Raw genomic sequence first — 27,248 nt, 5'->3', positions numbered from 1 at the left:
GGAGTGAAGTGTCATGCAGTCATGAGGATCCATCGGTTGTAAAGGATGAAGATGTACGTTTAAGATCGGCATTGGAGACAAGCGGCGAGAACAGGTAATGGTGCTGGAGAGGACCATTTCAACTTCACCGTGGCAGAAAACATGTTTATCCTCGCTACGTGTACATAATAGCCATCGTAGTTGCCTCTCCTTAGCTCCGCAGTGAATCGCCAGGAAGACGGTAATGTTGAAGATAACATCTTGGTCGTAACATCTGAAGACGTGGATGAAAAAGATGTCAGGAGGTCGAGCGATCGCGTTTTTACAGTGACCGACGTGTCACATGCAGAGTGAAGCATGCTCCAGGTCAAAGACTATTGAAAAGGAATAAAATGACAGAGAAAAAGACTAGAACTTAATCATGGCTCGGCAGGGACTTGCAGATGTGACTGTTTAAGGTAGAGAGGTTTTAGGAAGAAGGAAGGACGAACGGAGGAAGAGAATTATACCACAGCTTACCTGTGTGAAGAAAGGTGACATCATAACGGTCAATCCTCGAGCGTTCGATTTCCACATAGAAACTGTGGGAGGCTGTAGCTAGACGCGTGCCTCAGGTTTGAGCTTTAGAGGCTGGGACACAAGGAGGAAGGCTCTCAAGAACAGTGACCAAAATGATACCTGTAGAACAGATAAAACAAGAACATCGCGGCTTGCAGAAAAGGATGGTTGAAGGCTTCCCATTCCGCTCTGGTTAATAGAGAGGAGGAAGAGAAACCACTCCAGATATGTGAACAGTACTAGTGCGAATAATGCCCGCTGTGGACAGGTGGCTGCAGCCAACATGAGTGTATGGACTGTTAACGGATAACGTGGGTGTTAGGAACACTCCTGTCAACTTTCTACGCCTATCAGTCTCCTCCCCCCTACCTTTCAACTCTTTCCCCACGACTATCAGCTCTACCCACTACTGTCACTTCCCACAACCATCAGGTGCTTCCACACCTGTCAACTCCAAAATTAGCATTAATGTTCGTGCGTCAATTTGGGTTAGTGGAGGGAACGCGCCAGATGGTAACCTAATAAGAGAATATCCAAATGACAACAGCTGGTGCTACGGGGTGATCTGGCCTAGGTGGTGGTGGTGTGGTCTGGGTGCTGGTGGTGCGGGCCAAGTGTGGTGGTGCGGGCCGGTTGGTGGTGTGAGCCAGATGATGGCGTGGGTCGGGCGGAGGTGTGGTACGGGTGGTGGTGGGAGCCAGCGGTATTGTGGGCCGCGTGATGGTGTGGGCTGGGTGGTACTGTGGGCCAGGTGATGGTGTGGGCCGGGGGGTGGTGATGTGAACCAAGCGGTGGTGTGGGCCGGATGATGTGAGCCAGGCGGTGGTGTGTGGGCCGGTTGGTGTGTGCCGGGCGGTGGTGTGTGCCAGGCGGTGGTGTGTGCCGGGCGGTGGTGTGTAGGCCGGGTGGTGTGTGTCGGGCGGTGGTGTGTGGGCCGGGTGGTGTGGGCCGGGCGGTGGTGTGGGGCAAGTGGTGATGGTGTGAGCCAGGCGGTGATGTGAGCTGTCAGAACCATTATGTGGTTGGTGTAGTTGCTGTATTTGTATATCTGTCATTTCCGCCGTTCTGTCTCGTGATCTCTTGTTTTATGGAAAGCCTTATAGATCTTCCACGAAAATGGCTTCTCCATAAAACAAATTCAGAGCAAGGGAGGCCGGTTTAGTAACGTTGAATTTTAGTTTTGTTACCCCCGTAAAAAGCCAGTTTTCTTATATGATTACCTCAAGGAAAATGGAAGGTTTTGACCGATGACTACTGATACTTGTGAGGAAAATTTGAGTCTTCATGTTAGGAGGTTTCTTTACTTAAAAACGGAGAAAGGAAAAAACATCACAATTATAGAAAAATGCAAAGTTTTGCTTCGTCTGGCCCGCCTTATACGTACCTACGGTTTTTTAAACAGATGGTTTAAGCATCTCGCAAAAAAAAAAAAAAAAAATTCCTCCGTTGAGGTCTCGCCTGCATTCCAGGACAGTCGACTCTTGAGAATTGTATGTTTCAGTCACATAAATTTGCCAACAAATCCACGACACTGCGTATTTGTACGGGGAGGGAGTTCTACGTTCGGGGGGGCCCACTTCAAGAACATTTCAATTATATAACATTTTAAACGTGTGTTGGCTGTGAATATAGTTGCACTTCTATCAGGTAGCTGTCTTGATTTTCTGTCTCTGCCTCCACCACACGTGGACTACTGGTATTCTGACCACAAACATACAACCTCTCATTTTCACACAAAACATTTGTCAACACTTAACACAGCTTACTCTTCGTAACTCTAGACTTTCCTGCTGTGATCACTACGCGTTAGTCCTGCCTTTTGGCAAAACTGTAGGAGGTATAGGTAGGTGAAGGCAGGAACACTAGGTAGTAGTAGATAGGAATATTTGGTAGGAGTCACAGCAAACACTGAGCTAGACTAGCCCTCTGCCAGTGGCCTGCACAGGGTGAGGCACTAAAGGTTAAAAGAAATGGCACTGGAGTTCACTAGTTATGGAGACTCTTTTGCCATGGCAATACCTTCAGGGAGTTCCAGGTGGGAACAGGCATCAGAAATATAGACAATCTGAATGATGGCACTATAATTATTAGTTTAGGTGAGGGGAATGACTAGTAATTGTGCATTCCAAGTATCTGATGTTGCGTCATGATGGAACGAACGCCTTTTTTCCCAAATCAATTTTCTGTGACTTCAAAAATTGAAGTACAGTGTTTGATCAGGTACCAACAGATGGGTATGTGGTTGAAGCGTGTGATAGCTTGAAGAACCTGTTCCTGTTGTAACAGACATCTCTTATTTCAGGTTGGTTGGGTTCGAGGGCTGCAGGCCTGTCAACTGCCAGGGTTATTAAGACCAGCAACATCAAGCCTCATCAATCAACCACAAAAATCATTAATATCCAATTCACGTATTGGAAATAATTCTCAGAACAAATACACAAGAAAAGATTGATAAATGCACACAGAGACAACACCTATATCATTTTTTAATTAAAGAGGTGAAATTTAGCAATCAAAACTTAAAATGTTACACGAGTTTATAGACGTGCCATAAGAGCAGTTCATTCATCCTAAGGAAAACTGAAAATGCAACTTGGGTATATTTTGTAAGAAAATATAGCAATTAATGACAGTAGGTTAAGTATTATATAGGAAAAAAAAAATTTGCTGTGAAATACTGATACAGGAGGAGCTATGTACCAACCTCAGTCCATATCTAATATGAAAAATCATGAAACTAAATGGCCTGTAGATATTCTAAGGGTTATTAACGTAGCCAGAACACAGCTTTAAGATTTTGTCTTTATTCACAAAGATGAACAGCAACTACAGGGCGAGAGTAGCCTGTTCATATCAATATATAAATAACTTGATACAAAATATATATTTGTGCATCATACATTTTTTGCAACTCGTCTTGCAAAATGTCGGCAAAATACTGTACGTTTACATATATCAACAGTAACGTGCAATAGATGTCCCTGCATGCATATGGCAGTCAAAAAAACAATTTTTCAGCGTTTTACAGAGCCACGCGACGATGCAAAGTTCAATAGTTGATTAACGAGGAGAAACATCCTTTTAATTCTCACATTTAAACTTGAGGGAATTCCAGCCGAATATGAGAAACGAATCTAAACCCCTTTCAAATCATTGTATTGATCAACATATAACAACTGGTACATTCCACCAACCTCTCAATTGTGATGCTCTTAATGATATAGCTGAAGCCTACGTTGCCTGGTAATTCAACTTATGCTACAACACTATTTTTTTCCGCTTTAAAACAAGAAAATCATTATTAATACCTAACCTAATCTTCCCTTTTAAGCAATTCTTGCATGTGAATATGATGGCATTTCATAAAAAAATAACCATATGCAAACTTTGAATCATCACTAGCGTACATCATATGACTTAAGATCTTTGCATATTAATTTTTTTTTTCTTTTTACTGTATAAAAAAACAATACCATATAACTATAGTGTTAAGCACACCGCAATCCTTACCCTATCAGATAATCAGTGTGGTACGTGCAATTCCTAATATGATCACTCATCATCTGACAATCTGTTGGAGACCATTTGATAAACGTCAATTGAGACCATTTGATAAACGTCAATATCATCTCTCTCCTTAACCAGCCGAATATCACAGTCAGCTCTGAGGTGTTATACATTGTACTCTTTAACTTCCATCACTGAGACGAAGGCGAGAATGAGCAACATCATATGGTGGGATGAAGCAAGAAGGTATGAGCTTCAGTGGCATCGAAGGCAGGTCTAACTGTTATATAGTCTGGTAGGCTGAAGCTTTTGCAACTTGATGCTATCCCACAGCCATCCGACCACCACTCTTTTTCCTTTGTATGATGCTGGTGATGACACATCCTGAGGAAAGAAAGAAAAATATGTCATTTTCTACTATTATGCCCGTGGAGAATATGCAGACTGATGATGGTTACGTTAAAGCTGGAAAAAAATTCAATGATTTGAATCACGAAGACACTACACTGCATCCACCCTGTGACTTATAGACTAGAACTGGAACAAAAAACACTCATGATGGGGGTCTTAAAATTATGAACACTGTGCAACAATGAAAGCCAACAAGATACGAAGTCCTACCTCATGTTGCAATATCAAGCGTAGCTTTTATTCGCCAATGGTACTTGGATAAATATGGTCTAAGTTATTAAATAGTACAGTACATCAGTTCATGAAACATTTTCATCGCTTACAAAAAAAACTAACTACTACAGGTACTCCAACAATGTGTTGATGCTTTCAAAACTTCTGCCCCTATTCTCACTCACACTCTGTTTCTAAAGCATGGGTTTTCCCACCTAAATCTAAAACTACAAATATTTCATTCTGCTCTTTCTAAAACAATAATGTTTGTCAAACAACCTGACCCTAACAGTACATGTGGATCACTATTTTGTAAGAACGGAAGGAATGACGTGTACCAAACACATACACATCAAATTTCCCCTTCTCTGCTTACACTTTAAGGATAAGTCGATCTTCAAAAATCCTTTATATATATAAAACCATTACTGTACTACCAAAAGTATCAGTAACTGATCAATCTAACAATTTATACCAATTTCTATAAACCCCCCGATCCACATGAACCTTAACACGGTGGTGGGGTTTGTGTGGAGCAGTGATGGCTTGAGTTATGGCAGAGGCATCTTCCTTTCCCTGGTACGTAGGTTTAACCATGCTCCAAAGGTCAAGCTTAGAGCTCTCACACCAACACATGTAGGCTATCACCACCTATTCTTTCCGTTCTCCCCTTCTTAACCTGTAAAAACTGAAACTGGCCATTAGTTTTGAGTTAAAATGAATTTCCAAGAATACTCTAAAACTCTTCAGAACGCTAAATAGCCTTAGGTGCTCCAGTTCTTGGCTTATAAGCCTTTTATAATCCATTTCTATAAAACCGATAGCCTCATCATAATTAGTACTTATCAACCAAATAACACAATTTCTCATAAATATGCATAACTATCCAACAAAAATAAAATACGACAGTGATGCTATATATCTTGACAGGAGCCTATACTTCATGCAGAAGATAATGTAGAAATCCAAGTCATTTTAAGAGGCCACGCGCTCGCAGGCCTGTTCAAATGTATCTTTAGCCACATCATCTTGTGCTATCACCTTGATGGGGTAAAAAAAAAAAAAAAAAGTATCATTAGCTGTAATATCAGACAAGTGCAGCACACAGCTAATAAAAAAGTATTGCATCAAACCTAACCATTTGCAAAGCACAACTCTTCGACAGTATGATAGTGCAGCAAACCTCATCACTGGTACTGAAGGACACCCCACCATGCTGTGCAAGTAGAGCAGAACTTACTAGCTGTGTAATACAACACGGATATCAAGCAGTACAAAAGAGAAACATAAATGACAAACGGTGAACTCTTTAACTAATCTGCAAGCACAGCATATCTTAAAAGTAGCACAACTTGCCAGTAGAAGAGCACAGCTTAGTAAAGTGGTATAACAAAACTTGCAACTAATGCAAGCACAATTTAGCAGTAGATAAACAAAATTTGCTGTTAGTAGTACATCACAACTTACCCCCATAACAGTTAAATTTACCAGTAGTACAACACAACTTACCGCTAGGGCAGCACAGTTAACCAAAGGCAAAGTCCATGGACGCTCACTATAAGGTAACTCACCTTGCCAGTGACGATAAGGTGCGTAGCATCACATGACTGATGATCCGGCAGCACGACGCCTCCGTATCTATATAGTCATCAGTTAAGGAATATTTCTGCAATAAACACGGTAAACACATCCAGGACGGTCACTAATACACACTTTACTCAACTATTTTCATAGTCCAAGGATTACTACCGGGACCTCACCTCACTCAAGGCTGATGTTAAGCTTTCAAAATTCTGGATCATACTGTTATATTCAAACGACAGAAAAGCCAAATGCCCTAATGCAGCAACTACATCACCACTGTAGATATACAAAACTCGATACAAATGAACAAGTGTATTTCGGTTGAGCCTTGGCATGTATTACCTTCCTGCTTCCTTCACAAGCGTTTTTCATTAACGCACTCCTAAGAACAAACCTCCCCCATAAATTCCTCCCAAATTCTTCAGTCAACACTCCCAAGACCCCTCTAAAACTATGATCCCATTCCATAGTCTTCTGTCTTCAGAAACACGTCCATTCAATCAACGATAAAACCTTATACCAGCCAGATAGGCTTTAGGGTTAGCTCCGACCGGATCAAAGGCGCGCTCCCGCCTCAGCAGGAAGGAGACAATTCTGCACTCACAGGTGGTTGACACACCACATTACAGAGACCAGAGATGCCTCGCCCTTATGGCCATCACTAGTATAATTACTTACCACAACGGAGAAGGGTCACCAATCCTTTTCAGATACTTGCGGGTAATGGTGTTGCACCATTCTCTTTATCGACTGTGCTTCACCGGGGAAAAGAAAAGGCGTTGGATTAGTTATGTAAACTGATAAATAGAAAATAGTTGTAATGTTTTGTTTCCATATGGTACGTTGGTTGTGAATCCCCGTTATCCTGTGTGGTGATGAGTTTTGTTGGTTTATAGAGGCTGTTTGCGTGTCAAATGATGATGCGTTGGTCTAGCATGTCAAGTAGCTACACTTACCTGAGAACTGTTTAGCAGTATATGAACATAAGACTGGAGCTCCTCTCATGCCAGTGAGGTTCAATAAGTACTATGTTCCATGTTGTACTGTCAAAAACTTGTGTCTAGTTTATATTTCTTTGTCGTCCTCTAGTTTGTGTGTGTGTGTGTGTTGATTCTCAGACACTAGCACCAACTGGTTTTAAAGTCTCATATGTCGTCGTCAATATTTTCAGTAAACAAGCGTTTCTCACCTGTTACATGACGTGGAGACTGTGTACCTGGAGTGCGGAGGACAGATGGATGCGACTCCACCTCATCGTCTCCACACCAACCGCACATCAACAAAGGTCATGCTGGCAACTTCAGGGTAGCTATTGTTCAGTATATGTATGTACCCAACCTTGAACCTCAAACCCATGAACATTACACATCTAAGTCAAACACGATAACTATGCCATTTTTTTTTTTTTTAACTTGTACATAACGTAATGAACCTCTGTAATTCTACACACACTAATATACTTTGAAAAAGTAAAACAAGATATCTCTATACGATCATGAAATCAATTTGTATTCATAAAGGGTGGATTATGCGCAAACACACACACACACACTAACGTTACCAAGCGTAACTCTAATGGCTGCAGCTACACGTATCTTATCAATCAGAAACTACCAAAGACCAACAAGTTATTAGAAAAGGTGTCTGATACACGAACTCTCCCTAATCTGTCTCGGAATTAACTATTTTATAGTATTATCAAAAGTAAATGAATTATGATAATCCACGTCAAAACATGGAAAGCAACAGCCTGAGCTGTCAAGGTTGCAGTGGTGAAGGATCTGGTCCGTGGTACACCAGCCAGACAGCGAGGTCGCACATGACCAACATCCTACTAATGCTACCGCCTCTCTTATTTATATTTCTCAAAGTTGCTCTATAATATACCTCACTTTCACACAATCCTCCATCTTTTTTACTTTCTCAAATTCCCATCTTAAACCGTCTTCTGCTATCTTATGACAATATCACTAGTGGTCTTACGATTTTAAGAACAAATTGAGCGTAAGACAACCAGCCCATTAATATGACGGTCAAGGAATAAAAATTAGAAGAGAGTGTGCGGAACAAACAGGAAGCAGAGGTAACTGCAGCAGTCACTGGCAACCCAAAACACACCTAAATACGGTTATAGCCGATATGGTAAAAGATGGAGTATCTGACAAGGCTTTTCAATGTCATTTTTATATCTGTAAGCCTAGCTTTATATATATAACATGCAATCAATCACCTAATTAACCTCCGTTCACGATACTGAAAAAAAAAAAAAAAAATCCTCCCCGATCAAGGTCGCGGCTGCCGCCACTCGCTGATCTGTAGCCTCGCCCTACATGACGGCTGTGGAAATGCCTACTAGTTATCACATTCTCACCAGATTCAACGCAATAAAATATTTCAAGAAAATAAGATAAAAATATGAATAATTCAACACAAAATATTTCACGAAAATTATATTAGAAATATGAGTTTTAGAACGGTGATGACACTAACCTTTGAGTCAACTTTACCTTGTATATATATATATACAGGAAAAGCAACCATTGTATTTAAAGGAGCCAAGCAAGCAGGAAGTCACAATTCGAAGGATTGCTAGTTTCACGTACGTGAAATCCGATTATCAAATTTCTTGAAGTACCTGATGTCGGTAACGCTTTCAGGTAGGAACGAACCCCATCATCCAGACGACACAACGATATACTATGCACGAGGGTGAACATGAGGGGACTGTTGGGTAAGAAAAGAGTAACATCGAATGTTATATACCATATAAGGTACTGACGGTGAATAATATGGACACATATGAGACCATTAGGCTGAAACAAATCAACTATTACTTACCATGGGACACTCAAGGCATCTCAAGACCTTCATTTACTTACGCTAATCACTTCATAATCAGCAAAAATTTCTAATTGTTGTAGAAACGCCACCAAAGGTAATCTAACGTCTCGAGGGTAAACATTAAAAAAATATGTAAAGCTGGTCTAGTTTATTATAACTTAGTGTACATTAAAGTATCTAGCTGAACATTACGAAAACAAAGGTACTTTAATTCGCTATGACACGGGTATCACTCATGAGACACTGCAGGGGATGAGTCGCCAATTTTCTTCACAGAAGAAAATAAACACGTAACACCATCACCAATAGGTTCCACTTTGACGCTTTTTTTTCCTTTTTTTTTTTTTTTGCAAAATTCAAACAAGTTACATTACCCCATATATATATATATATATATATATATATATATATATATATATGACCAGCGGTACTGGCGGTTGAGTCAGGGTTACAAGGGAGATCGGTGCTGGCGTTTATGTCAGGGTGACCCAGGTTTCGGGGCATTGAGAGCGTAGCCGCATCGCTTGAGTGCAGCCAAGATGTCATCGTAAACACTCGGGTCCTCGATGGTAGGAGAGATCTTGATGGTTTTATCCCGGGCCAAGTCGGCGATGCTCTTCCTAGCGGTTTTCCCCGAGCGGGTTCTGGGGAGGCCCTTCACCCTCGCACTCAACCTGAAGGCGGCCACTGGTCCCACTACCCGCCGCACCACCGACACCAGCTCCTTGGCCAACTCTTCCTCCGTCATTTGGTTACCCTCCCTCGCCACGTACAACCCAAGGGGAACTTCACCCTTCATGTCGTCCGGGACGCCCACAACAGCTGCGTCCACAATCTCCGGGTGGTCCAGCATGGCCTCTTCCAAGCACAGGGTGCTCAGGCGGTGGCCTGCCACGTTGATAACGTCGTCGTCACGTGAAACGATGCTAACGTAACCCTGTGAGTCGTACATACCTGCGTCCATGGTGTCGTAATAGCCTGGGTAAGCGGTGAAGTAACTGTCCACGTAACGTTCCGAGGCGTCGTACAGGGTCGACATGCACCCTGGGGGCATCGGGAGCCGGGATACGATACGACCCAGCTCCCCTGTGGACGCCTCGCCACCCTCGGGCGTCAGAATTTTCAGGTCGAATCCGACGAAGGGTTTGCCAGATGCGCTACGAGGGGGGTTAAGGGACATGTTCATGCCGACTGCGTGAGCTGTGATGGCATAGCCCGTCTCAGTCTGCCACCAGTTGTCAAGCACCGGCACCTGGAAGGTCTTCTCTGCCCACTGCCGCGTCTCGTGGTCCAGGGGTTCACCAGCTACAAACAAGTATTTGAGGGATGAGATATCATACTTGCGGCGTAGCTTTGCCTCCGGATCCTTACGTACGATGGCCCGCAGCGCCGTCGGTGCCGTAAACATGCCCCTCACCCCGTGCTCTTCGATCACACGGAAGAACTGACCGGCATCCGGTGTGTCCACGGGCTTACCCTCGTACACAATGGTGGTGTTGCCGTTAAACAGGGGAGCATAACAAATATACGAATGGCCCACTATCCAGCCCAGGTCCGAGGCTGCCCACCACACCTCGCCTGGCTCCATGCCATAGATGGCCTTCATGGTCCAGGGGAGAACAGCGGCGTGGCCTCCCGTGGGCCGCACGATACCTTTGGGTTGGCCAGTGGTGCCAGAGGTGTATAACACGTAGCAGGGATGGTCAGCGGCCACAGGATACGGGTCCACATACGGCATCGTTTTCATGAGATCCTGCCAATCCAAGTCCCGCTCAGGGATCAGGGACGCCTCCGGCAGACCCGGCCGCTGCAGTAGTACGCAGTGGCGGGGCTTGTGGGAGGCCAGTTCGATGGCCTCGTCTAACATAGGCTTATAGTGAACTATGCGGGAGCGTTCCACGCCGCACGAGGCGCTCACCATCACAGTGGGCTGTAGGTGCGAAATGCGGGTAGCCAGTTCTCGAGCAGCGAAGCCCCCAAAGACAAGGGAGTGCACGGCGCCCAGCCGTACGGTGGCCAGCATGGCAACTACCGCCTCTGGCACCATGGGCATATAGATCATGACGCGGTCTCCGGGACCCACACCCAGCTGCGCCAGTCCGCCAGCTAGCAAGGACACCTCCTCCTGCAGCTGAGAGTAGGTCATCTTGCTAGCAGTGCCAGTCACGGGAGAGTCATGGATTATAGCCACCTGCTCTCCTCGGCCAGCGTTAACGTGCCGGTCAACAGCGTTGTGGCACGTGTTGAGCTCGCCGCCCACATACCACTTGGTGAAGGGCTCCTGAGAATTATCCAGCACTTGGGTGTACGGTTTAAACCACTCTACCCCCCGGCCCACCTCGTCCCAAAACCCTTCTTTGTTGTTAAGTGACCGTGAGTGCAATTCGTCGTAGCTACCACTTGGCCCCCTTGAGTGTGCTGGGCGGTTGGGTGTTATGCGAGTCTTCACTACTGAACACACCCCATGCGGAGCCCATTGCTGCCCCAAGAAAACTGTTCTGTTCCTCACACAAGCACTGACATATCTTCTTACACACGTCGTTCTGATATTCAGACAAGCAATAATGGCTTTGTTCAATCCAGTCTTACAAACTAACATTGTTTCGTTATTTCTCGCAAATAAACACTTAGCTACAACAGGTGGCCACAACGTTGGTGATGCTAGCGCACACGAACAACTGTCGTTGACTGCCCTGAGTTTCTGCCACAGAGTTCGTACTGCAATATTGTTAACATCACCATTACTATAATATCATCACCATGATGTCGCGCAGTAGGTCTGTGTAAAGTGTCAGCGTCAATGTAAAATATATGAAAATATTCAACAACTCCAGCAGAAGACATTCGTTTATACTTTCAAAGTTCCTGATGTGCTACGTCTGGCAGTGCATGGAGTCGTGCGCTCGGCAACAAGTTGTTCAGAGTTGGACTTTCCTCCTCAAGGTCGAACACTCATCTACCTCCTCAACGAAAACAACGTCGTTTTTAAAGGGAGAGGGACGATGAGGGATTGACATAAAAAAGTAACTTTCCAGATAAGTTTTCCTCAGACAAGCTACTAAACTTGTTTGTTTGAACCTCTGAAGCATGACAGTGCGACCCATGAGAACAACGGTATTACCCTTAAGTGGGGTGACCCATTGGATCAAGTAAAGAAGTAGGTCATCATGCCAAAGGTTGTACTTTCGTGCATAAGGATAGCATTCTCGTACTCGAGGGGTCAGTATACAGATAAATTGTAGTCGAAAGACTTGGTCTGTCCAGGGTCTTTGACGACTATCTCGGATGGCCATTGCTCCAGCGACACAAAATAAGGTCTTCAAATCCTCCACAGGACTTCCAAGTACTTTAAGAAATAACATTAAATGACAACCACATTAAAGATAAGGCGAGATAAATCTAATCAGTTCTATAGATACCTAAGAACTTATAAAACGCTTTCTCCACACTCACAATCCTTGAACATGACGGTATGACGGCCTGCGCTTTAACCTGAATTCTCCCAACCCCCACAAAACATTTAGTTCAATGGTACTTAAATGATAATACAATATAAATAAGAAATGTGTCTAAAACTTGACAAATCCTTCATGAACAAATTAGATAATCTACACCCGTCTTGCTCATGGCGTTCACGCAGACCAGGAATAAATAGATGCGGGCTGTAAATGGATTGGGGTCACAGCGGAAACAAAAACAAATACATCTAGGACACTTGTACCATGGCTGGTGCCAAGCGAATAAACCAGTTGTACCATCGACCAACATAAAGCCACGTAAAGTATCTAAGCAGAGATCTAGTGTATATACTGTAAGATGTGTCAGCGTTTCACGTGTTACGTGAAGATGCTGCTCTCCCTCAAAGAATCAACTTCGTGTGTAAAGTGAAAAGGCTGTATGTACCTGATCCACAACCGTAAACTGCTGACTGACAGAAAGATGCATAGACATATATCGCAGATTCACGCGCTAAAACAGCATGAATGAAATGCAGACTTGAGGCCGGGTCATCGTCCGTTCAAGCTGTTCAGGGCCACCGAGAGCTGTGGGCCCTAGGCACGGCCAATGAGAGGGGGTGCAAGGAGTACACATCATACATGGGGCCCGGGGGTCCAAAAGGGGGCTCGGGAATTTCCTGAGATCTCAGAAAATGCATAAATTAAACAGAGCGCTCCATTCCACCCTTCTCATCTTTCTTACCCTTTTTGTCCTTACAGCTCATGGCATAAAACCGTAATGGATGAAAAAAAAAAAAAAAAAGACGTGGAGAAGGGAAGGGGGCCCGAAAGAAACTTTGTACCCTTGATTAAATTCCTCACAGGTGCCCTACCCTAGGGAAGAGTTGGCATACTGTCGCCCTGGAGTTGGAGGGCCCTGGTAAGGAAAAGAAAAAAATTGTCGACTATGTACATTTTCTCTTGTTTGGTTAATATATCTATTTTTCAATTTCGTCACTCCTCCTCCGCGCCCCAGAAAGGCCCGGTGCCACGAGGATTGTGCCCGGTTTTTCCCGCCCCTCGCCTCGGTAGGCCTGACCCTGTTCATCGCTTTATAAAAACTATACATTTCATAAGCAGTCATATCCGAAGCTCCTGGCTGTTTTCCCGTCACTAACAGCGTACAATATCACAACAAACAACCAAGGAAATGTGGTTTCAATCCGTAAAACATCAAAGGACTTTCATCAACCACATTTATTCATTCACGTCATGGCAATACCACTGCCGGTTACAATAGTTTCCCGTCAATTATCAATAAAGTTGCCAAACATTACCAGCCATCTGATATCATAGCTCCAATTGCAGGACATTATCAACCTGCAACTCACCTCCCTACTTAGAGTAAGTAAATAATAGAATACGTATACTTAGTAAGTACGTCTAAGATTATTTGGGATTTATGGTTACCTACCATCTTTGATTTCTTTTCTAAGTTTACTTTAGTTTTTCATCGGGATTTAATACAGTATACTTATTTTACTTTATACTGAACGTTTCCCAACTTGGTGGTGAGAGAGAAGGTGGCTTTCAGGTTCATACATTCCAGTCTCCGTTACTTACTGGACAGTATAACTAACACAACCGTTAAATAATCTCTCCACAATATATCAATTTGCATTATGTACAGCAATAACTTAAATATCTACATCACAAGTTCCCGAAGACTACTCATCGTAAATCTGATCTCTATTTATCCCCCCCCCAAAAAAAAAAAAAATGTTTTATCAGCAAAATAATAAATCATGAAGCCATGGAAACAATAATATCCAGGCTAACTTCCAGCACGAAATCAGGACGACCGTAAACATAGTTCCCAAGGGCAAAGATAAGTGAAGATATGGTGACGTTCCAAGCTCTCTACCGCGAGCAGGAAAATGTGCCACACTGATCCAGTTATCAAATTTTGCGGTTTTTATGTCAAGCTCAAGACAAGCTACCATTCATCGGGCAACCAACATTCCTCTTAATGTGCACCTCAGGTGCAAGTTGAAGCACAAACATACATACGCAGGTTTGTGTGTGCATTCATACCAAGGCGTAAAGACATGATATATTTTTATTTTATTTTGCTTTGTCGCTGTCTCCCGCGTTAGCGAGGTAGCGCAAGAAAACAGACGAAAGAATGGCCCAACCCGCCCACGTACACATGTATATACATACACGTCCACACACGCAAATATACATACCTATACATCTCAATGTACACATATATATACACACACAGACATATACATATATACACATGTACATAATTCATACTGTCTGCCTTTATTTGTTCCCATCGCCACCTCGCCACACATGGAATAACAACCCCCTCCCCCCTCATGTGTGCGAGGTAGCGCTAGGAAAAGACACCAAAGGCCCCATTCGTTCACACTCAGTCTCTAGCTGTCATGTAATAATGCACCGAAACCATGTAAGGGTAAGAGAGATGTAAGGAAATAAAAAGAGTGTGGTTGAGAGAGCAGAAGAGGGTGTTTTGAAATGGTTTGGTCACATGGAGAGAATGAGTGAGGAAAGATTGACCAAGAGGATATATGTGTCAGAGGTGGAGGGAACGAGGAGAAGTGGGAGACCAAATTGGAGGTGGAAAGATGGAGTGAAAAAGATTTTGAGTGATCGGTGCCTGAACATGCAGGAGGGTGAAAGGCGTGCAAGGAATAGAGTGAACTGGAACGATGTGGTATACCGGGGTCGACGTACTGTCAATGGATATATATATATATATATATATATATATATATATATATATATATATATATATATATATATATATTATCCCTGGGGATAGGGGAGAAAGAATACTTCCCACGTATTCCCTGCGTGTCGTAGAAGGCGACTAAAAGGGAAGGGAGCGGGGGGCTGGAAATCCTCCCCTCTTGCTTTTTTTTTTTTTCTCAAAGAAGGAACAGAGAAGGGGGCCAGATGAGGATATTCCCTCAAAGGCCCAGTCCTCTGTTCTTAACGCTACCTCACTAACGCGGAAAATGGCGAATAGCATGAAAGAAAGATATATATATATATATATATATATATATATATATATATATATATATGCAAAGGTGAGTAATGTGGCAGTTGAGGGAATCATTGGTGTACATGGGGTATGGGGTGTTCAGTGTTGTAAATGGAAATGGTGAAAAGCTTGTAGATTTGTGTGCTGATAAAGGACTGGTGATTGGGAATACCTGATTTAAAAAGAGAGATATACATAAGTATACGTATGTAAGTAGGAGAGATGGCCAGATAGTGTTATTGGATTACATGTTAATTGATAGGTGCAAGAAAGAGAGACCTGGATGTTAATATGCTGAGAGGTGCAACTGGAGGGATGTCTGATCATAATCTTGTGGAGGCAAAGGTAAAGATCTGTAGAGGTTTTCAGAAAAGACGAGAGAACGTTGGGGTAAAGAGAGTGGTAAGAGTAAGTGAGCTTGGGAAGGAGACGTGTGAGGAAGTACCAGGAGAGACTGAGTACAGAATGGAAAAAGGTGAGAACAAAGGACGTAAGGGGAGTGGGGGAGGAATGGGATGTATTTAGGGAAGCAGTGATGGCTTGCGCAAAAGATGCCTGTGACATGAGATGGGAGGTAGGCAGATTAGAAAGGGTAGTGAGTGGTGGGATGAAGAAGTAAGAGTGTTAGTGAAAGAGAAAAAAGAGGCATTTGGGTGATTTTTGCAGGGAAATCATGCAAATGACTGGGAGATGTATACAAGAAAGAGGCAGGAGATCAAGAGAAAGGTGCAAGAGGTGAAAAAGAGGGTAAATGAAAGTTGGGGTGAGAGAGTATTGTTAAATTTTTAGGGAGAATAAAAATATGTTTTGGAAGGAGGTAAATAAAGTGCATAAGACAAGAGAACAAATGAGAACATCGGTGAAGAGGGCTGATGGGGAGGTAATAACAAGTAGTGGTGAAGTGAGAAGGAGATGGATTGAGTATTTTGAAGGTCTGTTGAAAGTGTTTGATGATAGAGTGGCAAATATTGGGTGTTTTGGTCGAGGTGGTGTGCGAAGTGAGAGAGTCAGGGAGAATGGTTTGGTAAACAGAGAAGAGGTAGTGAAAGCTTTGCGGAAGATGAAAGCCGGCAAGGCAACAGGTTTGGATGGTACTGCAGTGGAATTTATTAAAAAAGGAGGTGACTGTGTTGTTGTCTGGTTGGTGAGAATATTCAATGTATGTATGGTTTATGGTGAAGTGCCTGGGGATGGTGGAATAAGCTTGTTGAGTATTCCTGGGAAATCATATGGGAGGGTATTGACTAATAGGGTGAAGGCATGTACAGAGCATCAGATTGGGGAAGAGCAGTGTGGTTTCAGAAGTGGTGGAGGATGTGTAGATCAGGTGTATGCTTTGAAGAATGCATGTGAGAAATACTTCGAAAAACAGATGGATCTGCATGAAGCATTTATGGCTCTGGAGAAGGTATATGAGAGAGTTGATAGAGATGCTCTGTGGAAGGTATCAAGAATATATGGTGTGGGAGGTAAGTTGCTATAAGCAGTGAAAGGTTTTTATCGAGGATGTAAGGCATGTGTACGAGTAAGAAGAGAGGAAAGTAATTGGTTCCCAGTGAATGTCAGTTTGTGGCAGGGGTGTGTGATGTGTCCATGGTTGTTAAATTTGTTTATGGATAGGGTTGTTAGGGAGGTGAATGCAAGATGTTTGGAGAGTCAAGTATGCAGTCTGTTGTGGATGAGAGGGCTTGAGAAGTGGTCATTTGTTGTTCGCTGATGATACAGTGCTGGCGGCTGATTCGGATGAGAAACTGCAGAAGCTGATGACTGAGTTTGGTAAAGTGTGTGAAAGAAGAAAGCTGAGAGTAAATGTGAATGAGAGCAAGGTTATTAGATTTAGTAGGGTTGAGGGACAGGTTAATTGGGAGGTAAGTTTAATGGAGAAAAACTGGAGGAAGTGAAGTGTTTTAGATATATGGGAGTGGATTTAGCAGCAGATGGAAGCATGGAAGCGGAAGTGAGTCACAGGGTGGGGGAGAGGGTGTAGGTTCTAGGAGCATTGAAGAATGTGTGGAAGGCAAGAATGTTATCTTGAAGAGCAAAAATGGGTATGTTTGATGGAATAATGGTTCCAATAATGTTATATGGTTGTGAGGCATGGGCTATAGATAGGGTTGTGAGAAGGAGGGTAGATGTGTTGGAAATGAGATGTTTGAGGACAATATGTGGTGTGAGGTGGTTTGATTGGGTAAGTAATGAAGGGTAAGGGAGATGCGTGGTAATAAAAAGAGTGTGGATGAGAGAGCAGAGGAGGGTGTATTGAAATGGTTTGGTCACATGGAGAGAATGAGCGAGGAAAGATTGACAAATAGGATATACGTGTCAAGAGGTGGAGGGAAAAAGGAGAAGTAGGAGACCAAACTGGAGGTGGAAGGATGGAGTGAAAAAGGTTTTGAGCGATTGGGGCCTGAACATACAGGAGGGTGAAAAGCGTGCAAGGAAGAGAGTGAATTGGAACAATGTGGTATATCGGGGTCAACATGCTGTCAGTGGATTGAACCAGGGCATGTGAAGCATCTGGGGTAAACCATGGAAAGGTTTTGTGGGGCTTGGATATTGAAAGGGAGCTGTGGCTTCAGCGCATTACACATGACAGCTAGAGACTGAGTGTGAAAGAATGTGGCCTTTGTTGTCTTTTCCTAACACTACCTTGCATGTGCGAGGGAGAGGGTGGGGGGTGCCATTTCATGTGTGGCAGGGTGGTGACGGGAATGGATTAAGGCAGCAAGTATGAATATGTACATGTGTATATAAGTATATGTCTGTGTATGTATATGTATGTATACGTTGAAATGTATAGGTATGTATATGTGCATGTGTGGGCATTTATGTATATACATGTGTATGTGGGTGGGTTGGGCCATTCTTTCGTCTTGTTTCCTTGTGCTACCTCGCTAATGCGGGAGACAGCGACAAAGTATAATAAATGAAATAAATATAACTGTTCTGAACACATAATAAGACCCAGTACCAGTTTGTCATCACCTCAACCATTCCTCCAATACACTTGATCACCTTTTATGTCTCACTCTTTGTCATGATGCTCTTTATGAAGAGTTCAGTCATAAAATCTAAAATAAATGGGTTACAGAATTTCATATCACTTACCTGATGCATCTTCAACGTGAGAGATATCAAAAGTATATAAAGGATACGCAATTATGTATCTTTTCAGCACATCGATCTTGTCTATGGTGTGTGGAATGCTGACTTGAACACCATGAAATATATCAGGCAGTGGCTGCAATTGAAAAAAAATAATATTATACAAAAGATAATCAGATACAGTAGTTCTAATATTTGGAAATTACACAGTGTGGTATTTATGAGAAACAGTAATAAGAAGCTAAATACAAGTACAAACACTGAAATAGAGACTCCGTGTTTGAATTCACAGGAAAGATTTGAGGAAAATAAGAAATATGGCAAACCCTTCCAATGTGCATGGGATACTTTTCTGTAAAAAAAGAATGAATAAATAAAAAAATCTTATAAAGGAAATCCCTTCACATGTAACTTAACTTCTTTATGGAATAAGTCAACAAACTTTAGACATTGTATATGTGGCGAATATGTATGAAACAAAAAAAAAATGTGGATAGGGAGCTGTGGTTTTGGTGTATTACACATGACAGCTAGAGACTGTGAACAAATGTGGCCTTTTTGTCTGTTTCCTGGAGCTACCTCGCTGAAGCAGGGGGTAGCGACGCTGTTTGTGTGGCGGGGTAGCCACACAAATGGCTGCAAGGCATGGGCTATAGATAGGGTTCTATGGAGAAGGGTGGATGTGTTGGAAATGAAATGTCTGAGGACAATATGTTGTGTGAGGTGGTTTGATCAAATATGTAATGAAAGGATAAGAGAGATGTGTGGAAATAAAGAGTGTAGTTCACAAGCAGAAGAGGGTGTCTTGAAATGGTCTGAACATATGGAGAGAATGAGTGAGGAAAGACTGAAAAAGTGGATATATGTGTCAGAGTTGGAGGGAACAAGGAGAAGCAGGAGACCAAATTGGAGGTGGAAGGATGGAGTGAAAAAGATTTTGAGCGATCGGGGCCTGAACACACAGGAGTGTGAGATGCATGCAAGGAATAGAGTGAATTGGAATGATGTGGTATACCTGGGACGACGTGCTGTCAAGGGACTGAACCAAAAATGGGTGTGTTTGAAGGAATAGTGGTTCCAACAATGTTATATGGTTGTGAGGCATGGGCTACAGAGAGGGTTGGGTGAAGGAGGGTGGATGTGTTGGAAATGAGATGTTTGAGGACAATATGTGGTGTGGGGTGGTTTGATTAAGTAATGAAGGGGTAAGAGAGATGTGTAGTAATAGAAAAAAAAAGTGTGGTTGAGAGAGCAGAAGAGGGTGTATTGAAATGGTTTGGTCACATGGAGAGAATGAGTGAGGAAAGATTGGCCAAGAGGATATATGTGTCGGAGGTGGAGGGAACGAGGAGAAGTGGGAGACCAAATTGGAGGTGGAAAGATGGAGTGAAAAAGATTTTGAGTGATCGGGGCCTGAACATGCAGGAGGGTGAAAGGCGGGCAAGGAACAGAGTGAATTGGATCGATGTGGTATACCAGGGTTGACGTGCTGTCAGTGGATTGAATCAGGGCATGTGGAGCGTCTGGGGTAAACCATGGAAAGTTGTGTGGGGCCTGGATGTGAAAAGGGAGCTGTGGTTTCGGGCATTATTGCATGACAGCTAGAGACTGAGTGTGAACGAATGGGGCCTTTGTTGTCTTTTCCTAGCGCTACCTCGCACACATGAGGGGGGAGGGGGATGGTATTCCGTGTGTGGCGAGGTGGCGATGGGAATGAATAAAGGCAGACAGTGTGAATTGTGTGCATGGGTATATATGTATGTGTCTGTGTGTGTATATATATGTGTACATTGAGATGTATAGGTATGTATATTTGCATGTGTGGACGTGTATGTATATACATGTGTATGGGGGTGGGTTGGGCCATTTCTTTCGTCTGTTTCCTTGCGCTACCTCGCAAACGCGGGAGACAGCGAAATCGCAAAATAAATACATAAATAAATATATATATATATATATATATACATACTTACATTTATTGTTGGAGGTTTAAGACAAATTGGTGCTGGATGTTCATACAGATGCAAGTGAGCCACATTTTCATTATGACAACTGACACCATACTTGCATGCCTGTGGAATGTGAAATTAAAGCAATGAAAAACCAGATGAAACAAAAAATATCCTGTATGAATAATATGTGGAGTGGGAGGGGAAGAGAACAGAGGAGGGGAAGAGGCAGAGGAAGAGGAGGGGGAGGGGGAGGGGGAGGAGGAGGAGGAGGAAGAGGAAGGATAGGTGGGATAGTGGAATGAGGAGAGAGGATAAAGAATTACATTACAACTAATGACATATCTATCTATCTATCTATGTCTCTGATACCTGTTCCTTCCAGGAAGTCACATCAAGGGGGTGGCCACACCATAAGAGTCTCCACTTACCCCTGTCCTTACATGCCTCCCTTGCACACAACATTCTAGGCATTCTTCCACCATTTCTCTCTCTCTATTACTCTTCCACTCTTATTTCCATATGTCACTCGTGATCTTCTCACAACAAACCCATTAACTGTCCTATCATACATTCCCCATGTAAACTTCCTGTCTTGCATTCTTTCCACATGCCCAAACTACCTTAAAGTATTGTGTTTCACTCACTCTACCATTCAACAATTCATTCCCATTTCATTCCCTACCATACCAAATCTCTCAAACATCCCCTCATTTCTTTCCTCATTCCATTTAATCATCCACATGCTTCTCTCAAACAGCTCTTTGCACAGCCTGCATTCTTGACCTATGTGACTCATCCCACATCCATGTTTCAGATGCTGTCCCTTAATCCTACTAAGTCACCTTAATTTTTCTTTTTCTTTTAACTATTCAAAGTTCTGGTTTAGTTCTACTATATCTCTCTTTCACAACCATCTACCTGAATCCTACTTGAAATTTTATTTACTGCACATCATTTCTGACCTTGGTTCTTTCATATTAATGTATGAAGATAATGAATGTTGCTTTGATAGCATATATCCATATCCCAGTTAATTACCATTCAGCATATACAATATATCCATAAATTTAGGTTTTCTCATTCCTTCCGTCCAATTTTAACTTTTTATATCTATAAACATCCTAACTTACTGCTTATGATCTTGCTTCCTATACATTCACACCTCATTTACTCCTACAGTATCACAGGTATCTCAAACTGTCCCATGCATGATCAGTGTCAGTCAAGTTTCTTGTCATTCTGGAGTCATGAGGTCACACCTCTACAGGACCTTTTAATCCTAATATTGCTACCCTTTTATGGATGATTAAGCTATGATTTTGAAGATGAAAATAACGTTTTCATACCTTCTTTAATGGAATATCTTCTACAGAATCATCTGATTTTCTTTTCCCTTCCTTCTTGTCATACTTTTCTTTATCTTTCCTTTTCTGGTCTTCATTTTTATCCTCTTGCTTCATATTTCCACCTTTATGAAGTCCACTAAGAGTTCTCTCAGCCTGCAAGCAGTAAAACAGTAATAAATATTTAGTCATTACTTATTACTAGTACAAAGCTTAGCCTCCACTTCATAGGTAAAAATTATCACAGTGGAAGTAAACAAAATGTCAAATATTTTTTATTTCACATTGGCTTCCTTTCTCCATTAGTACATTTTATGGCATCAATCATCTGGTCTTTCAAACTATCTTCAATACACTTCATTCCATAAATCTGATATCCTTCACATTTCTAGTTTTCATCAATTACAAAGAAAATGCAACTAAAAAGCCTCTCACTTTTAAGCACTAGAATTTGTTTAAAACTGCAATCATTCTAAAATGTTTCTGCATAGTTCAGCAGTTTACTAATCCAGTAAACTCAAAAAGAAAAAAAAATCTGCAGTGATTTAACTGTATCTTATTCAATCATTCTCTCTGTCATATCATTATCCAAACCATAAACATAAGAAACAGTAACACTTCACAGCCCTTGTATAATAGCAAATTTGTATAAAAACATGTTTTAAACCACTTTCCCAAATAACTACTTCCTTCACAGCCTGACTACTTCAAGAGAAACTTTACAGCATTTAGCAGCCTCACATGTACACCTCAAAAATCCTACATGTCTGTATACTATGTGATTCTTAGACTTGTAAATGTCCACATTTATGTAATGCATCACGTGTTTTATCTAATTCGACAAATATATCAAATACTTTAGTCTTATTATCTACTGCTTTACCTACAACCAATTGAAATGTTCAAAAACAAGTCTAAACATCCTCTTAGCACTTCCCAATAACCTCCTTGCTCTTAGTTAACAATCTATCAAACAATACAAACTGTGATAAATTTCCTATTTACATTCATTTCCAAATCTTTATAAAACAGAAAAACACTACTTTTAACCATCTATAATACATTCACTCAACCATATATAATCATATCCATCATACTACTGCTACATCCATCATCTGATTTGCTGTCTTTCAGGCATACTACTGATCCCCTCAACTACTCTTTTTTTCAAGTTCTTCAGTTCCATCTTCCTCTAACCACTGTTTCTATCATACCTTTACCCATTCTTTAATGTCACTCACAAGTTCCTTCAATTAATTTTTTGCTTTCCATCAACTTTCATCCTCTTTCATTTATATTTTCCTAATACTGTACTAATCTGACACTTTTCATAAGTATCTTTCCAATACTTGCCTATCCCATAACCAATAGCTCATCCATCTCTGCAACTTCCATTTCTTAGTGTTTGACAAAATAATTAAAAAACAGGAATTGCCAGTTAAGGGATTAACTATCTTAATAACATATCCAGAGATGATTACTAGATGGATAACCATACAGTATACAAAGGGATGAAGGGAATGTACACAGCTTGTGGACTAAGGTTACTCATATTATGGAGATAATAAAGGGATGTAAGAAAGAAGGATGTAACCGACTTCAGATTTTTTTTTTTTTTTTTTTTTTTTGCCACTGTCTCCCGCGTTTGCGAGGTAGCGCAAGGAAACAGACAAAAGAAATGGCCCAACCCACCCCCATACACATGTATATACATACGTCCACACACGCAAATATACACACCTACACAGCTTTCCATGGTTTACCCCAGACGCTTCACATGCCCTGATTCAATCCACTGACAGCACGTCAACCCCGGTATACCACATCGCTCCAATTCACTCTATTCCTTGCCCTCCTTTCACCCTCCTGCATGTTCAGGCCCCGATCACACAAAATCTTTTTCCATGACATTTCCATCCTGGCATTCGCTGCAGTTCCTTACAGATTAAAACACGACTCCTCCATTTTTCTGCTATCATTACTCAATTGTCTGCCACACTTCAGACCTAATAGCTTGCTTAATTCCATTTCTCTGAGTTCTTCTTTAAAATCTATTACAAAAGGTCAAAAGTTTGGAATTTCATAATCATGCCACATTATATGCAGGAACAACACTGAGTAGTTCACTTATAACAGAATACTGCCCCTTTATCTGATTTATAACAAAACAAACAATAAAACAGGCCTGGAACATCACAACACTGCGAAATACATAGAAAAAATCATTACATCCATAAGACAATGGGCTTAACCGTAAGGATTTTTCCCTTTAATGCTCAGCCTAGTGCTTATATTCCACGCATCCTTAATGCTAAATGCGTGAATAATGTATAAAAAGGATGTAAGGCATGTGCTACCAGCAGAAAGAGAAATGTGACTCTCTACACTTGAAACTACTGTCTTCGCCAGGGTCGTGATGTCTCTAATGCTTTTAATTTTTTCTAATGGTTTTAGGGATGTGAATGCAAACTTTATGGATCGAGATGGGCAAGTTGCATCTATCCCCTTTACCTTTGTACAATGGCACTACGCACGCATTCCGCCAATCCTCAGGCACCTCACCATGAGTCATACATACATTAAATAACCTTACCAACCAGTCAACAATACAGTCACCCCCTTTTTTAATAAATTCCACTGCAATACCATCCAAACCTGCTGCCTTGCCGGCTTTCATCTTCCGCAAAGCTTTTACTACCTCCTCTCTGTTTACCAAATCATTTTCCCTAACCCTCTCACTTTGCACACCACCTCGACCAAAACACCCTATATCTGCCACTCTATCATCAAACACATTCAACAAACCTTCAAAATACTCACTCCATCTCCTTCTCACATCACCACTACTTGTTATCACCTCCCCATTTGCGCCCTTCACTGAAGTTCCCATTTGCTCCCTTGTCTTACACACTTTATTTACCTCCTTCCAGAACATCTTTTTATTCTCCCTAAAATTTAATGATACTCTATCACCCCAACTCTCATTTGCCCTTTTTTCACCTCTTGCACCTTTCTCTTGACCTCCTGTCTCTTTCTTTTATACATCTCCCACTCAATTGCATTTTTTCCCTGCAAAAATCGTCCAAATGCCTCCCTCTTCTCTTTCACTAATACTCTTACTTCTTCATCCCACCATTCACTACCTTTCTAATCAACCCACCTCCCACTCTTCTCATGCCACAAGCATCTTTTGTGCAATCCATCACTGATTCCCTAAATACATCCCATTCCTCCCTCACTCCCCTTACTTCCATTGTTCTCACCTTTTTCCATTCTGTACTCAGTCTCTCCTGGTACTTCCTCACACAAGTCTCCTTCCCAAGCTCACTTACTCTCACCACCCTCTTCACCCCAACATTCACTCTTCTTTTCTGAAAACCCATACAAATCTTCACCTTAGCCTCCACAAGATAATGATCAGACATCCCTCCAGTTGCACCTCTCAGCACATTAACATCCAAAAGTCTCTCTGTTTATCTTCACAGGTTCCCTTAAAGAGTTCATACAAAAGCAGATCTTAGGGAAAAATTGTGCTGAAAGTGTGAACAGAATGAATGAGGGAGAACATCTGACAGAATAAAATATATTTCATGAATCTACAAAGAAACATGAACCAAATGAGTATATCTAATTAGACCAGAGAGAGACAGGCAGCAAAGTGAACTAACTAAAGAAACATGAACCAAATGAGTTTATCTAATGAGCCCAGAGAGAGATAGGCAGCGAAGTGAACTAAAAATGCCAAAAGCCAAAGGAAGAAATGAATCTACTTTAAAGGATAAGTAAAATGTTAAGAAATATGAAAAGAATGTGATATGCAATCGTATATCAGCAATATTCATGAGAAAAATTGAGAAAACAACATGAATAGTTTAAGGTACCTTATTCTTGTTTTTCTCTGTGCTTCGCTTATTTAGTGATGATGAACTAAGCGATCCATGACTTGCTGATCCTGCATTTGCTGGAGTTCTTACAGGTGTAGATGAACCAGACCCTCCACTCTTCTTGCTGCTATCATCATCATCTGTCCTGCCAGCACTGTCAGAGGCTAATGCTTCAAATTCCATAGCTTCTCTGGAGTTCTTATAAAGAATCTATTAAGAAAGGGCAAGAAAGTTAAGGAAATTCATATCATGCCAATTAATATTGAAGGACACTACAGAGTATGATTCATGTATAACAGAAGACACCTTTATCTGAGTTTATAACTAAAACAAACAATGAAACTATGGGGCGGTATAATCAAACAATGATGAATATAAAGAAAAAATGCATACATCCATAAGAGAAGGGGGCTAAGTGAGGATATTCCCTTTATGGCTCAGTTCTCTGTGCTTTATTCTACCTCGCTAATGTGGGAAATGGTGAATATGTATGAAAAAGGATGTAAGGCATGTGTACCAGCAGGAAGAGAGGAAAGTGACTGGTTCTCAGTGAATGTAGGTTTGCGGCAGGGGTGCTGTGATGTCTCTATGGCTGTTTAATTTGTTTCTGAATGGGGTTGTTAGGGAGGTGAATGCAAGAGTTTTGGAGAGAGGGGCAAGTATGCAGTCTCTTGCAGATGAGAGGGCTTGGGAAGTGAGTCGGTTGTTGTTCGCTGATGATACAGCGCTGTTGGCTGATTCAGGTGAGAAACTGCAGAAGCTGGTGACTGAGTTTGGTAAAGTGTGTGAAAGAAGAAAGCTGAGAGTAGATGTGAATAAAGGCAAGGTTATTATTAGGTACAGTAGGGTTGAGGGACAAGTCAATTGGGTGGTAAGTTTAAAAGGAGAAAAACTGGAGGAAGTGAAGTGTTTTAGATATCTGGGAGTGGATTTGGCAGCAGATGGAACCATGGAAGCGGAAGTGAGTCACAGGGTGGGGGAGGGGGCGAAAGTTCTGGGAGCGTTAAAAATAAGTGGAAGGCAAGAACATTGGAAAGCAAAAATTAGTATGTTTGAAGGAATAGTGGTTCCAACAATGTTATATGGTTGCAAAGCATGGGCTATAGATAGGGTTGTGCAGAGGAGGGTGGAGGTGTTGGAAATGAGATGTTTGAGGACAATATGTGGTGTGAGATGGTTCGATTGAGTAAGTAATGAAAGGGTAAGAGAGATGTGTGGTAATAAAATGAGAGTGGTTGAGAAAGCAGAAGAGGGTGTTTTGAAATGGTTTGGTCACATGGAGAGAATGAGTGAGGAGAGATTGACAAAGAAGGTATATGTGTCAGAGGTGGAGGGAATGAGGAGAGGTGGGAGAC

At 41.9% G+C, this 27,248-nt stretch overlaps 2 protein-coding genes across 4 annotated transcripts in view; both read right to left on the bottom strand.

Annotated features, from left to right (window-relative positions):
• Positions 1-3,325: 3,325 nt before the first annotated feature.
• Positions 3,326-27,248, bottom strand: part of DNAlig3 (DNA ligase 3) — a 71,335-nt gene continuing 47,412 nt past the window's right edge. For 2 of the 3 annotated variants that reach the window (XM_071657562.1, XM_071657561.1), the window contains exons 18-23: positions 25,891-26,103; positions 22,013-22,165; positions 20,688-20,786; positions 18,765-18,850; positions 6,240-6,306; positions 3,326-4,428 (exon numbers count right to left, since the gene is read on the bottom strand). In XM_071657562.1, coding sequence (XP_071513663.1) covers positions 4,321-4,428; positions 6,240-6,306; positions 18,765-18,850; positions 20,688-20,786; positions 22,013-22,165; positions 25,891-26,103 — 726 coding nt within the window. In that variant the 3' untranslated portion in view covers positions 3,326-4,320. Of the gene's footprint in view, positions 4,429-6,239; positions 6,307-8,790; positions 8,977-18,717; positions 18,851-20,687; positions 20,787-22,012; positions 22,166-25,890; positions 26,104-27,248 lie in introns of those variants that run through there. The other variant, XR_011712142.1, reaches the window with a different exon arrangement.
• LOC139746367 (acyl-CoA synthetase short-chain family member 3, mitochondrial) lies at positions 9,227-13,555 on the bottom strand. The gene has a single exon (XM_071657568.1). The coding sequence runs from the start codon at positions 11,690-11,692 to the stop codon at positions 9,572-9,574; it is 2,121 nt and encodes a 706-aa protein (XP_071513669.1). The 5' UTR covers positions 11,693-13,555; the 3' UTR covers positions 9,227-9,571.

Source organism: Panulirus ornatus, chromosome 64 (assembly GCF_036320965.1).
Source record: "Panulirus ornatus isolate Po-2019 chromosome 64, ASM3632096v1, whole genome shotgun sequence".
In the NCBI taxonomy this organism is placed as follows: Eukaryota; Metazoa; Arthropoda; class Malacostraca; order Decapoda; family Palinuridae; genus Panulirus; species Panulirus ornatus.
Note: the sequence above shows the minus strand (reverse complement) of the source record. Positions and strands in the feature narration are given on the sequence as shown.

Bases quoted from the DNA above. Each gene is read 5' to 3' on its own strand.
- LOC139746367 (XM_071657568.1), bottom strand. From the start codon at position 11,692: ATGTTAGTTTGTAAGACTGGATTGAACAAAGCCATTATTGCTTGTCTG.